Genomic DNA, 15,077 nt, shown 5'->3' on the forward strand with positions numbered 1-15,077 from the left:
GGCTCGATCAGGTCCTGTCTGCAGGTGGTGGGGGAGGGGCTGTGGCTGGGACTCAGGCCCAGGACTGGTGCGGGTGGTTACGGGACAGTGATGCTGGGGCAGGGGGGAGGTGGGGGGGGACTCAGGACCAGGACTGATTCGGGTGGTTACGGGACAGTGATATTGGGGTGGGAGGGGAGGTGTGGGGGGGCTCAGGAGTAGGACTGGTGCGGGTGGGTACGGGACAGTGATGCTGGGGCAGGGGGGAGGTGTGGGGGACTCAGGCCCAGGACTGGTGCATTACGGGACAGTGATATTGGGGTGGAGGGGAGGTGTGGGGGACTCAGGCCCAGGACTGGTGTGGGTGGTTACTGGACAGTGATATTGGGGTGGGAGGGGAGGTGTGGGGGCACTCAGGAGTAGGACTGGTGTGGGTCGTTACGGGACAGTGATGCTGGGGCAGGGGGGAGGTGTGGGGGGACTCAGGCCCAGGACTGGTGCGGGTCATTACGGGACAGTGATATTGGGGTGAGAGGGGAGGTGGGGGGGACTCAGGCCCAGGACTGGTGCGGGTCGTTATGGGACAGTGATGCTGGGGCAGGGGGGAGGTGTGGGGGGACTCAGGAGCAGGACTGGTTCGGGTCGTTACGGGACAGTGATATTGGGGTGAGAGGGGAGGTGGGGGGGACTCAGGCCCAGGACTGGTGCAGGTCATTACGGGACAGTGATATTGGGGTGAGAGGGGAGGTGGGGGGGACTCAGGCCCAGGACTGGTGCGGGTCATTACGGGACAGTGATATTGGGGTGAGAGGGGAGGTGGGGGGGACTCAGGCCCAGGACTGGTGCGGGTGGTTACTGGACAGTGATGCTGGGGTGGGCAGATGGGGACAGCTTGTCACCGTCACCATCTCACAGCCTCTTCCCCCGGCGTGGGCCAGGCCGCTGTGGCTAAACGGAGGTCCGGGCCCCTTGGCCCAAGAGCCCGACAAGCACAGATCCTTATTTCATTTCCGCTTTCAGAATTAAAATCCCACGCAGGACGCCGAGGGTTGCCGGGAGCATTGTCACCAAGTGGAAAGAAAGGAAGAATAAAGCCCCCAAGCTCAGCCTGCTCTGCCAAGGCAGGGTGTGAGTGACGCCCGGGGCTGCCAGGGAGCTGTTCTGGGTCGGGGTTGGGGTCTGTGGCCTATGCTGCCAGATACCAATTTCAGAGCCACGGGGTGTCGAGCGAGGGTCACTGGACCTTGATGTGCAGGGAGGAGGACCCCAGATCCCCGCCCCCACTCCGGGGTGGGATCCTACGCCCTGCACCCTGGTGTTGCTGGCACCGCCGAGCACAGCCAGCAGCCCTGCGCCGGGGGAGGGGCACGCAGGGCCCGCGGCCCCCCGCTGGCCAAGGTGACAGCCGGGTGCGGGCAGATCAGCTGATTGGGACTGGCTTTCGCACAGCGCTGCCTTCCTGTTTTCTGGTCAGAATTGCACAGCGAGGCTGCAACCCTGGCCTCGGGCTGGGAGCGGGTGGGGGATGGGGCGCCCGATGACACCCAAACCTCAGAATGACTGAACTTCTTCTTTCGGGAGCCAAGAAAAAGCCCCGAAGGCTCTGGGCCGGGCCGACCTCGGGCCTCCGCGGCCCGGGCCGGGGGAGAGGGGAGAACTCCGAGGGAGATGGGGGGTCGGGCTCGGACTCTGCTCTGCCCTAGGGAAAGCACCTGTGTTGGGGTGGCTTCTGATCTACCCCCTCCCCCAAATGCCCAAAAGCCCTCACCCCGGTACCTGTGACCTCTGGGAACAGAGTCTGTCTCTACAGGTGCAATTTTAAGGTAAGGTAAGTGGGCTGGTATTGTGAACAGGCAAATACAGCTGCCGCTGTGGCACTGGCATCCCATGTGGGTGCCGGTTCAAGTCCCAGCTGCTCCACTTCCAATCCAGCTCTCTGCTACTGTGCCTGGGAAAGCAGTGGAGGATGGCCCAAGTGCTTGGGCCCCTGCACCCACATGGGAGACCTGGAGGAAGTTCTTGGCTCCTGGCTTCAGCTTGGCCCAGCCCTGGCCCTTCCGACCATCTGGGGAGTGAACCAGCTGATGGAAGATCTGTCTCTCTCTTATCTCTCTCCCCCCACCTCCCCGTAACTCTGCCTTTCAAATAAAAAAAAAAAAACTTTAAAAATAAAAAAGGAAGGTAATGATGAACTCTAGCTACAACGACAAGTGTCATTTCTAAGACAGGGATGGGGAGATCAGAGACACATGGAGAAGAGTCGACACGGCCGCAGAGACCGGAGCGCTCAGGACAGCCGGAGCCCCCAGGGGGCCGGGAAAGAGGCCTGGGAAGCCGGCGTGCCCAGGTGAGAAACGGCCTGAGCTGAAGCTGCTGTCCCTCCGCACGCGGGCGCCGCAGGCAGCACCTTCACACCGCGACACGAATCTGGCTCAGGCTCCCTCTGCAGCCGGTGTGGGCGCTGCACGGGCTCTGGGCGGGCAGCCTGGCGAGCTCAGGCATCTGGCTTGTGACTGACAGCCCCAGTAACATCTGGGGAGTGTGCCAGGACCCCTGAGGGCCACTGCCACACAGAGGGTGGCGGAGGGACTGCCGGCCCCAGGAGCCCTGTGGGCCTGGGCCAGCCCTCAGGAAGCGAGGCACCAACTGCGCCCGCCCTCACACGGGAGGCTCAGCGCTCACCGCGGCTCCCGTCCCACGGAGACTGTGTGGCTGGACGAGGCAGGCGCACCTACAACAAGCTGGCGCCCCCGCCTGCAGCTCTGCACGGCGCAGAACGCTCGGTGTACACGTGACCCCACGCGCTCACACCGTGATACAGCTGAGCTGACCCGCCAGGCACCAGAAGAGATCAGCTAATAAAACACAACAAAACACTGCCCTCACAGAAGGTACGTGGACGCGGCCTCTCTCCGCTTCCTTAAGGAAGCCAGCATGACGAGACGGCAAGACCATGGCAGGGGGGCAAAGATGGGGGCTGAGGGCGGGGCGGCAGGGCCCGGGGGACGCTGAGGGCAGTGACCGGTCTCTGGGTGACTCTGTGACGGTGACTACGTGGCCTTCTATGCTTGCCCAAACCACAGAACACACGAGGCCCAAAAGGCATTGAGAGAGGGACACACACACACACACACACGGAAATCTCCCATCTGCTGGTCCACTCTCCAAACGTCCAGGATGGCCAGGGCCGGGCCAGGCCTGTGACGGGAAGCTCGCTCTAGGTCTCCCATGTGGGAGGCAGGAGCCCGGCTGCCTCCCAGAGTGTGCGCTGGCCGAAGTTCGAGTCAGGAGCCGGAGCCGGGGCGCCGACGCGGGACGGGGGGTCTTCAGCATGCCCTTCTGGAGCTTTCTGGAGTCCCCTGCGTACCCCACGAACCCAAGGGTAACTGCGAGGGTGGGACAGGCACGGGCGTGCTCTGCTCTGGGACACAAAGCCTGCTCAGAGGAAAAAGCAGAGCCCTGGACCCTAACCCCAGGGGAGCAACCCGAGCCCGTGGGTGCCCTGGCCCGGGCGGGTGACACTGGCTGTGCCGCGCTCTGGAGCCTTGCGGTGGCTCCCGTGGGGCTCGGCCAACGCCAGCAGAGCGAGGGCGGGAGCCTGGGAGGCTGCCTCCAGGACGGCCATGGCAGGCGACTCCCTCCCCTTGCCGGGTCCGTGCGGTGCCTCACCGGGCCCCACGCCGGGGCCTGCCGGGAAGGCCTGGCCGTGATCCGAGATTCGCTCCCCATGCTGCTCCGCTCGAGCGAGCCCAGCGGCCTGTCTCTCTGGGACTCGGAGGCCGGCAGGTAGATCACGCCTCCTCATTTTCCTGTCTCTCCTGCTGTTCCCTCACACCTGGGCCCTGCCCAGGGCCATTCAGTTCCTAGAAACAGCCAAGGGCTTGCCCTGGCGCGTGCCTTCTCCAGGCGAACCCACCAGCTCTGTGCAAGCCGCCCCCAACCCCACTGCTCCAGCATGTCCCAGGGCCCTGCCCCCGCCAGGCCTGGGCACCGACGCCCACGCGGGGCAGCCCCTGGACCCCAGCGCCTGCTGAAACCGGTCACACCCTGCACCTGCTCAGGCTGTCTGGCGCTTTCCTCCACAAACTCGCCAGCCCCGCCCCTCGCCCAGCCCCACGGGGCTCACCTCCAGCACGGGGCCGGCTCCCAGGATGGTGCGCTCCACGCCGCTGGCGTAGCCCTTCTGGCTGAGGGCGGTGAGGCAGTGGATCAGGAAGTTGGTGCTCTGGGTCTTGCCCGAGCCGCTCTCCCCCGAGATGACGATGCACTGGTTGACGCGCTTGCGCAGCATGGCGTAGTAGGCCACGTCGGCCAGCGCGAACACGTGCGGCTCCAGCTTGCCCAGCTGCTGGTTCTCGTACATCTTCACGTACTTGGGGTTGTAGATGGGCAGGAACTTGAAGGGGTTGATGGCCACCAGGATGCTGCCCGCGTACGTGTAGATCTTCTGCCGCAGGAAGCGCTGCTTGAGGTTCTGCAGCAGGCGGCCCTCCGTCAGCTCGGGCAGGTTGCACAGGTCGTCCACGTCGGCCTCGGGCCGCGGCAGCAGGCCCCGCTCCACCAGGCGCCGGGCGGCCGTGGCCTGCGCCACCAGCTGCATGTGCACGTACTTGATGGTCCCGTCGGCGTTGCGCTCCTGCAGCAGGAAGTAGTAGCCGTCCTCGGGCGGGTGCTCATCCTGCGCCCGCCGCGGCCACAGCAGCACGCGGTGCACCGGGGAGTCGCTGGCGTCCAGCACCCACTCCTCCCCGCCGGACTCCTTGACCTCCACCAGCACGTAGCGCTTGGTGCCGTCGAGCCGCAGGCTGGCGATGGCGGCGCGGATGACGTCGGCCGAGGTGCTGTCCTTGGTGGCGGTCACACGGCACGAGGCCTGGCTCTCGGTGGCCGACAGCCGGGGGTAGATGCGCAGGTGGTAGGCCGCCTGCTCCCGGCGGCCGGAGCTGCCCGCCTCGCGCGCACTCATCCTGCCGGCCGCCGGGCCTCAGCATGCCTCCCGGGCTGGGCGGGCGCCTCCTGCAGCTGGGAGGGAGGTGAGAGTCAGGGGTGGTGCCGTGCGGGCCGGGCTGGGGGTGGGGACCTGACACCCCACCACCCCTCAGGAGACAGCACGGGACCCAGGGCCTGTGGAGACCAGCTTGGCTCCCTGGTGAGGGTGGAAAAGTCCCTGTCTGTCCTGGACGCAGAACTCGGACCTGAGGCCTGTGGCTGAGGAGTGACATCACCGGCCCCCCGCCCAGACCAACCTCCCCCACCCCGAGTTAGCCTGCAGCAACACTGCTGCCTGCAGGCCTCAGCCACCCCTCGGCCGGGCCCTTCCCAGCCCCCCTCCAGCAAAACTGCCCCCTGCGCCGGCCACCCGCGTCCGCATGTGAAGCACCCGGGTCTGATTCCTGGCTCCAATATTAATAAACACCCAGACGCCACCGGGGAGGAAGACCTGGCCTGTGGGCCTTGGCTACGCCCCGGGACGCACCACGGGCAGCAAAATGCGTACGGAACGAACAAGACTCAACTCGCCCTAGAATTCAGGGCTGAAACCTGGGGCCCTGACACCCAGCTTTGGAGGAAGACGTCAGGGAGGGCCACTGCTGGGGTCTGCAGGCGGTGTCAGTCTGTCCGGCCAGGGCTTTCTGTGCGGGAGGCTTGGTCGAGTGACAGGTGGCGCGGCCCAATTGGAGGGCTCCAGGGAGCTAGTGAGTAAGGGCAGGACGGCCCCCTCTCGTTTCCAGCTCCCTGTCCCACCGCGGGACCCCATCTGTCCGAGGCCATATCCCCCCACAGCTTCTTCATCAGGTTCAGTGTCCCTCCCCCACACGGGGGCCCCGGCTCGGGCCACCAGACCCGGGTCTTCCAGCCTCCAGAGCTGCCAGGGAGCTGGGCCCCGACTATTCTGCTACAGCCACAGAAAGGGGACTGAGAGTCGCCAAACACTCACTGGAGAGCCCAGCTCAGAGCATGGCTGCCTTTGGAACCCAAAACTCCAACCCAAGGAGGGAGAACACGAGACAGGTCCAGACACGGGGGTGGGAGTGGGGGTGGAGGGGACGGCTCCTCTGGGACAGCCCAATGATCCTCCCAAGACCCAAGACCACCACGGTTGGGGGCCAGCCCTGTGGCATAGCAGGCAAACTCTGCAATGCCGGCATCCCATATGGGCGCCGGTTCGAGTCCCGGCTGCTCCACTTCTGACCCAGCTCCCTGTTAACGCACCTGGGAGAGCAGCAGAAAGTGGCCCAAGTCCTTGGGCCCCTGTACCCACATGGGAGACCCAGAAGCAGCTCCTGGCTTCAAACTGGCCCGGTGTGGCTGTTGTGGCCATTTGGGGAGTAAACCAGTGGACGGAAGATCTCTCTGTCTCTAAATCTGCCTTTCAAATAATTAGTAATTTAAAAAAAAGCCCACCATGGTCATGAGCAGCAAGGAAGGAGCCAGGGGTCACCCCAGGCCGGGCAGACGCTGGTACAGTGGGTGCCTGGGGTCACCCCAGGCCGGGCAGACACTGGTGCAGCGGGTGCCTGGGGTCACCCCAGGCCGGGCAGACGCTGGTGCAGTGGGTGCCTGGGGCCGCCCAGGCCGGGGCAGACGCGATGCAGTGGGTGCCTGGAAGGGACCCCTCAGGAACACAGGAGCTGTGCCATCAGAACGGTGTCAGGAAGCTGGCACGAGTGAGGTGTCAACGTCATTGTTTGTTTGTTTTTAATAAAGATTTATTTACTTGAACGGCAGAGTGAGAGTGAGAAAGAGGTCTCCGTCTGCTGGTCGCTCCCCACACGGCCACAATGGTCAGGGCTGGGCCAGGCTGAAGCCAGGAGCCGGGAGCATATCCGGGTCTCCCACGGGGGTGGCGGGGCCAGCACTCGGGCCGTCGCTGCTGCCTCCCAGGCGCGTTGGCAGGGAGCGGGACTGGAAGTACGCGAGCAGCCAGGGACTTGACCCCAGCACTGCACACAGGACGCCGTGACCCCCCTAACGGTGACTCTCCAGTCGTGGTGAACGCACCCCGATGAGGTTCAAGTCCAGGGAGGCCGAGCCAGACCTCGGCTCAGGGGCCGCGCGGCAGAGGCCAGTACCGAACCACAGGCACACGGTGAGCCACGCTCACCAGCAGCGGTTACCCCAGAGGATGGGAGAACACTGCAGCAGCGGCAGCATCCGAGAGGGGTTCTGAAGTTTGAAGAGGAGTTCGTCCACCGGCGGGGTGTGACAGGCCCTCCAGCTGTTTCATAAGGTTTCACTGGAAGACGGCCTCGCTCACCACTCTCACCTCCCTGGCCCATGGCTGCTGTGGCTACAGCCTCAGGGCAGAGCGGGCACACCTGGACGCAGAAGGCCTGCGGTACTCATCACGCAGTCTTTTACGGAAAAGGCTCACCCGTGGGGCTGGCACTGACACAGCAGGTCAGGCTGCAAACCTCTGGGGCTGGCACTCTTGGGGCTGGCACTGTGGCACGGGTCAGGCCGCCACCCTTGGGGCTGGCACTGGCACAGCGGGTCAGGCCGCCACCCTTGGGGCTGTGGCACCGTGGCACAGCAGGTCAGGCCACCACCCTTGGGGCTATGGCACCGTGGCACAGCAGGTCAGGCCACCACCTCTGGGGCTGGCACTGGCACAGCGGGCCAGGCCGCCACCCTTGGGGCTGTGGCACCGTGGCACAGTGGGTCAGGCTGCCACCTCTGGGGCTGGCACTGTGGCACAGTGGGTCAGGCTGCCACCTCTGGGGCTGGCACTGGCACAGCGGGTCAGGCCGCCACCCGAGGAGTAGTTCAAGTCCCCATCACTCCGCTTCCCACCCCGCTCCCTGCTCACGCCTGGGAAAGCAGCAGATGATGGCCCAAGTGCCGGGGGCTAGGGCCACCAGCAGCCAACAGGGTTCATTTTAGGATTTCTTCCATCCACTGGTTCACTCCCCCAAATGGCTGCAACAGCCAGGGCTCCAGGCCAAAATCAGCAGCCAGGAGCTCCACCCAGGTCTCCTGTGTGGGTGCAGGGGCCCCAGCACCTGAGCCATCTGCCGCTGCTTCCCCAGGCACATTAGGGAGGAGCTGGATGGGAAGTGGAGCCGCCGGGACTCGACCCAGCGCCCACACGGAAGGTGCTGCAGGTGGCGGCCCTTACAGCCAATCCTGGCCAGCAGCACGGTTAGGAAGACTGGTGGGGGGGTGGGGGGACCAGGAAGGAGAGAATGAAATGAGGAGGCCTATGCGCGCAGGTGGGCGGCGGTCAGTGAGGAGCAGGCGAGGTCGCCCCGACAACTGCCCGTGTTCTGTCCGCATCACCGAGGCACTGTGGGATCCGTTTCCTTCCAACTTAACAGACGCCGGGGGCTTCCGAACACTCGGAGGAAAATGGAATCCAGAGCCAAGTTTCTTTAGGTGCAAAAAAAAAAAAAAAAAAAAGGAACTCCAGGGCCAAGTTCTCCCCACGAGTGCAGCGTGCACTCGGCCAGGAAATCCGCGTCGTCCGCCGGCGCCCTCCGTACTGAGCACGCGCACGCCGCTCTGCGGGCCGGCCCTCGCTCCAGGACAGGACAGCCCGGTGGCCAGGACGCGCGTGGGCGCCGCCTCGGGCGTCGGGAGCCCTCCGGAGCCCGGGCTGGGCCCCGTGCAGCCGTGAGCAGCAGGCCGGTGCGCGGGATCGTCGCGACATCCGCGGTGGCAGCACGCGGCAGGGTCACGGGGCCCGGGGGTTCCGCGGCCGCTGGGCCCTTTTGTCCCCAGTTCCTTGTTCCTGTTTTTCTGCCACCGTCCCGGGACACGGCAACCCGGTCTCGCGTGAGGAATTAAGACCCACGCGGAGGCTGGACCTCTCGCAGGGGATGAGACCTTCCTTCAGTGCCCGGCCAGCACGGCCCCCGCAGGCCTCGCCAGGGAGGCGCCAGCCTGGCCGCTGCTACGCGCCCCGCCCGCCGCGCACGCCCACCCACGGGACGGGGGGATCCACGAACACACCGGCAGCGCGAGACACCGTGACTCGGCAGTGAGGAGCCGCTCGGCCGCCCGCCGAGCCCGGGGCTCGCGCTGAGTCCAGCGGTGACACAGGGGCAGCGGCGCCACGAGCGCCCGGCGGCCAGGGGCGCTGCGGCTCACCCCCGCGGCTGGGTGAGCCCTCGCTCCGCCACCTGTACAGTGCACAGTGCCGGATGGTCCGCACAGGCCTAGCGACCCTGACCCGAGGCGCAGCCCCCGCGGACTGGGCGCAGACCTGCTCAAAGCCTTGTGCAGCCCCAGGCGGAAGCGACCCACGCGCCCGGCAGCAGAAGAGAAACAAAATGCGGTTCGTGCGCGCGGTGCAGCATTACTCAGCCGTGAAAAGGCACCGGCGCCAGGCGGATGGACCTTGGCCCGGTGCTCCAGGCTTGGTGGGAGGACCACACCTGTGTGACTCCACCCACAGGACATGTCCAGAACAGGCGATTCGGAGACCGGGAGCACAGGAGGGGCTCTCGGGGGCTTGGGAGTGACTGCTGGTGGCAGCGGGGCCTCCTTGGAGGGTCAGAAGGTTCCGGAGTCAGAGGGACCTGGGGGTCCCACAACACTGTGCATGCACTAAGTGCCACCGAGACGTACAGTTCAATGATGGATTTTATCATAATCAAATCTCAGTCCACACTGTCTGATTCCATAGGAGGAGTCTCCAGAAATCTCGCAGGAAAATGCGTATTTTTTGGGGGGAGGGCAGAGTTAGTGAGAGAAAGACAGAGAGAGAGTTATAGACAGTGAGAGAGACACAGAGAGAAAGGTCTTCCTTCCGTTGGTTCACTCCCCTAATGGCCGCTAGCTACTCTCATCCAAAGCCAGGAGCCAGGTGCTTCTCCTGGTCTCCCATGCAGGTGCGGGGCCCAAGCACTTGGGCCATCCTCCACTGCACTCCCGAGCCACAGCAGAGAGCTGGCCTGGAAGAGGGGCAACCGGGACTAGAACCTGGCGCCCCAACCGGGACTAGAACCCAGTGTGCCAGCACTGCAGGCGGAGGATTAGCCAAGTGAGCCTCGGCGTCGGCCAGAAAATGCGATTAAAAAAAAAAAAAACTGCACTTCAAAATTCTTTTGCGGCCGTGCAAACTTCCATTTTTCCTAGGAATCTTCTGCCGTCTCCTTGTGTACATGAAATTCTAGAAAACGCAAACCAACCTGCAGCGAGAAAGCTGGGAGGGGCGGGGGCAGGGAGGGGTGACGAGGGGCCCTGGGAGACAGCCTCGGGTGGCAGCTGGGTCTCCACCTTGGGCCCGGGGGTGGGCTCGTGGCTGCTTGCACACGGCCCAGCGTGGCCGACCGCACACTCCCAGCACTCTCCTGGGGGACTTCAAGAAGCATGGGGAACACGGAAGGACCCATTTCCCGTTTATCTTTAGTAAGAATGGCGGAGGGAGGGAGAGATCGCCCTCAAATGCCTGCAACAGCTGCGCCAAGCTAGGGCAGGAGCCAGGCACTCCATCCGGGTCTCCCACGTGGGCGGCAGGGACCCAAGTACTTGAAGCGCCACTGCTGCCTCCCAGAGTGCATCAGTAAGGAGCTGGAGTGGGGAGCAGAGCCAGAACTCGAGCCTGGACGCTGGTGGGGGGCGCAGGCACCCCAAGACGGCCTTAGCCGCTGCGCCAGGCGCCCCGCCCGGGAGCTCCTCTCTCTAGGACACCCTGAGCTGGTTCCCACACGCTCACCCCTTGGCTCTGCAGACACCGCAGGGAGCAAGCGGCTGGGAACGCGCCGATGTGTCAGGGACTCGGATGGGCCACGGGGTGCTCGCGGCTCACAGCAGTCCCAGCGCACGGACATTCCCGGGCAGTGCCACCCCGCCACACCCAGGACACACGCGTCACCCTCTGGTTCAGCTCCCCGCTGACGGCCTGGGAAAGCAGCGGAAGATGGCCCAAGTGCTTGGGCCCCTGCACCCGTGTGGGAGACCCGGATGGAGTTCCTGGCTCCTGGCTTTGGCCCAGCCTAGCCGCAGACATCTGGGGGAGTGAACCAGTGGATGGAAGATCTCTGTCTCTCCCTCTCTTTAACCTTGCCTTTCAAACAAACAAAGAAAGAAATCTACAGCACCCATATGGTTTGGTGCAGAAAAAAAAATTTTTTTTTTGACAGGCAGAGTGGACAGTGAGAGAGAGAGACAGAGAGAAAGGTCTTCCTTTTGCCATTGGTTCACCCTCCAATGGCCGCCGTGGCCGGCGCACCGCACTGATCCGATGGCAGGAGCCAGGAGCCAGGTGCTTTTCCTGGTCTCCCAAGGGGTGCAGGGCCCAAGCACTTGGGCCATCCTCCACTGCACTCCCTGGCCACAGCAGAGAGCTGGCCTGGAAGAGGGGCAACCGGACAGAATCTGGTGCCCCGACCGGGACTAGAACCCGGTGTTCCAGCGCCGCTAGGTGGAGGATTAGCCTAGTGAGGCACGGTGCCGGCCACAGAAAAATCTTGAAACCCATGCACACTCGCACCCTCACACACGTGCCTGCTCACACGTGCACACGCTCCCTCCCCGCATGAGCACACACACGACTTGCGGACCTGATGGCGGAGGGCCCCTTCAGCTTCCAGCCCACGGGCCCTGCACTGTCTCCCGCCCCAGCTGCCTGGACACGCGAGCGGAGCTCCCACGACGCACTGGCTTCCTCCCCCTCGGCAGACCAGCCCTGCCCTCGGCATCTGGCCTCTGCTCCGACCACCTCTGCCACCCTCCCTGCAAGGGCCGGCCGGCCATCACCTGTTGGGCCCTGCGGGGTGAGGGTCGCTTCTGAGTATCGGGCGCCCCGAGCCCTGCTGGGGACAGGGGCTCCTGGGTAGGGGAACAGACGCGCCCCCGAGAGATCAGGGCTGACGGGACATCGCAGGACCAGTAGCACACCAGCCCCCCAGCCAAGAGGAAGTAGATAATGCTTGCTCAAGGCGTCATCAGCCAAGACCAGGGCTGGCAGCAGGGAGGGGGGAGAGCTAGAGAGAAGGCCTGGTCCCCTCTCCCTGGCAGGGGCAGCCAGCAGCTGGGCCACTTACAGGAGTCCCCACGGGTCTCACCTGACACCATGCACTGCGGAAGTGCCCCTCTGCCCTCGAAGCCCCCCCAGGCCCACCCTGCACTTGCCCCCACCAGGAGACGCCGCCAAAGCCCTGCTGGTCCCACCTGCTGGCTGGATAGCCCACCTGGCCCCTCAGTCCTGGTCTGGGACTCCGCAGCCCTGCGGACCCAGTGCCACTCTCCCTGACCCCGTGCAGGGACACCCCCCCCACACCTGGCCTCCGTCCTCTGCTCGCTCTGGAGGTGTCCCTGTTAACACCGGTCTGGGTACAGACCACGCTGGCACGGAGCCCCTGTGGGTGCCCAGCGCCAACCCTGAATCCAGCCCTCCAGCCCTGTCTGCACGCCGCCTGGGAGAGGCCGTCCCCAAGCAATAGCCGCGCTGGGTGGGAGAGGGGGCAGACTTCTGACAACACGCCTGCACTGCTTTCCTCGCCCAACACCCCGACGGGCAGGGAGGCCTGCCACCTGTCCCAGGCACGCGGCCGCCTCGTCTTGCACCAGGTGTGGACACTTGCGTGAGCCCTGCGGCTGCTCTCGGGCCAGTATGCTTCCACGCAGAACCTCAGGACGAACTGTCTCGCTGACAGCATAGGCGACAAACTAGTGTCCCCGCCCCCACAGCCAGGGACACGTGTGCTGTGGTCCCTGGAACAGGATCTCCCCTGTGGTGGAGCCGGGAGCCGGGGCTCGGGCCCTGCTAGCGGATCGGTACTTTCCTATGGCCCAGGGTTAACGATTTTCCGTCTGCCGCCCACGGCCGCTTTCCGCCGTGAGCTGAAACAGCACCACCCTGGGCGCCCCGGGATCCAGAACCGCGAGCCCGAACGGACTTCTCGGCTTCAGAAACGACAGCTGGAGGATGTTACAGCAACAGAAGGTGGCCTGCGGCTCCACCCACCGGGCTGGGCGCCGTCCCCCTGCTGGCCGCGAGAACCCCGCTCGGCTGTGAGAGGGCTCCCGGACGGGCCCGGCCCCACCCCGGGGACAGGTGTCTCCCGGCCGGCGTTCTCACCAGCACGGGCATTCGCACTTCTCTCCATGATCTGCAGTCGCCGGTGAAGATGAAGACGACCTCATCGCTCGTGTTCCTCCCACTGTCAGCCTGGGGTCTCTCAAAGTGCTGCGAGCTATCGAGCAACTGTTGCTGCTCTGGCCAAAACATGGCTCACGTCCGCTGTGTCATTCTCCTCCTGAACGCTGAGCGTTTATCTTACTTTTCCAAAAAGGCTCTTCCTACAGGAAGGCAGTTCCTGCTGTGTCATTTCACTTTTTTTTATTTAGGGGTGGGCTTGCAGCTCACAGACTAAGCTGCCCCGCGACACCCCCATCCCACAGCAGTGCGCCTGCGTCACATCCCGGCTGCTCCACTGCTGGTCCAGCTCCCTGCTAACGCGCCTGGGAAAGCGGCAGGAGCACAAGTGCTTGGGTCCCTGCACCCACATGGGAGACCTGGTTGGAGCTCCTGGCTCCTGGCTCAGCCCTGCCCAGGCCCTGGCTGTTAGAGCCGCATTCAGAGAGTGAATCGGCAGATACATCTATCTTTCTCTTTCTCCGTAACACTATCTTTCAAATAAATATCTTAAAAAAAAAAATGATGTACTTATTTATCTGAAATGCAGAGTTACAGAGAGGCAGAGGCAGAGCGAGAGATACAGAGACAGAGACAGAGACAGAGAGAGAGAGAGAGAGAGAGAGAGAGGTCTTCCATCCGCTGGTTCACTCCCCAAATGGCTGCAAGGGCCGGAGCTGCACTGATCCAAAGCCAGGAGCCAGGAGCTTCCTCTGGGTCTCCCATGTGGGTGCAGGGGCCCAAGGACTTGGGTCATTCTCCACTGCTTTCCCAGGCCACAGCAGGGCGCTAGATCGGAAGTAGAACAGCCGGGTCTCACACCAGCACCCATATGGGATGCCAGCCCTGCAGGTGGTGGCTTTACCTGCTACGCCACAATGCCAGCCCCACAAATCTTAAAACAAACCAAGAAACAAACCGCAGCTCCCTGCGCACGCACACCCTGGGAGGCAGCCGGTGATGGCTCAGGTGCGGGGGTCCCTGCCGCCCCCGTGGGGGCCCCGGGCGGAGCTCCTGGCTCTGGCCTGGCCCAGCCCTGAGCTGCCACACAGCTGTAGCTGCTGCAGCTTCAGACAGTGTTCTCCGACCACGCCTTCCTCTCTGGCTTCCCTGGGCACACTCCTCACGGATCTCAACAAAGCCTGGACCTGGAAGTTGGTCACGATGTGGCTGAAGGTCCCTGGCGCAAGTGGACGTGAAACCTGCAGCCAGGGAACCAACGGAAGCAGCGCAGTGGCCTGGGGTCCCTGACACGCGGCCGTCGGGGTTCAGGGCGGCAGAGCCCGATGGTCGTCCCTCCACTGCCCGGGCCTGTGGCTTTGCCTGTCCTGTCTGTGGAGTGTCCAGCTTCTCTCACTCAGGGTCAGGTTTTCAAGGTCCACCCACGTGGTGGTAGCAGGTGTCGGCCCTCACTCCTTTTCCTGGCTGAGTGATACTCCATGGGGAGTAGCAGTGCGGCTCGGCAGCTTAAGCCGCCACGTGGGACACCCGGATCATCTCACCCGCGCTCCCAGCGTACCCAGCACCTGGCTCAAGCACAAACAGGAAGCAAGACGCAGCCCTACGCAGATAGGGCAGGCCACCGAGGATGTGGGTCACCATGGTCCCTTGTCACGACGCTGGAAATCACCAACAAAAAAAACCCACCAACAAATCCTCACTGAAACACGCAGGAGGTAAAACAAAACATCCACGTCGATGAATACAAGGCCCACCAGCCAGTGGGGCATTTTTTTCCCTTAGGTTGTACTTATCTACTTGAAAAGCATAGTGACAGACAGACAGACAGACAAGAGACAAACAGAAGAGACATCTCTCATTATTTGGGTTCACTTCCCAAATGCCCACAATCATTGAGGCTGGGCCGGGCCGGAGCCAGGAGCCAGGAGCTCCTCCGGGTCTCCCACGCGGGTGGCAGGGACCCAGGCACTCAGGCTGTCACCTGCGGCCTCCCAGGAGCATCAGCAGGCAGCTGGGCTCAGGCAGAGGTGAGACGCAATCCTAGGCACTACGA

At 64.0% G+C, this 15,077-nt stretch overlaps 1 protein-coding gene across 12 annotated transcripts in view; it reads right to left on the minus strand.

Moving 5' to 3' along the window:
• MYO9B (myosin IXB) overlaps nt 1-15,077 on the minus strand; it is an 83,362-nt gene that overhangs the window by 55,773 nt on the left and 12,512 nt on the right. For all 12 annotated transcript variants that reach the window (XM_089315821.1, XM_089315826.1, XM_089315822.1 and 9 more), the window contains exon 2: nt 4,106-5,001. In XM_089315821.1, the coding sequence (XP_089171947.1) occupies nt 4,106-4,945 (840 nt within the window). In that variant the 5' untranslated portion in view covers nt 4,946-5,001. The remainder of the gene's footprint in view (nt 1-4,105; nt 5,002-15,077) is intronic.

The sequence above is a fragment of the Oryctolagus cuniculus genome, chromosome 16 (assembly GCF_051225735.1).
Source record: "Oryctolagus cuniculus isolate XC-2025 breed Fujian yellow rabbit chromosome 16, ASM5122573v1, whole genome shotgun sequence".
Taxonomy (NCBI): Eukaryota; Metazoa; Chordata; class Mammalia; order Lagomorpha; family Leporidae; genus Oryctolagus; species Oryctolagus cuniculus.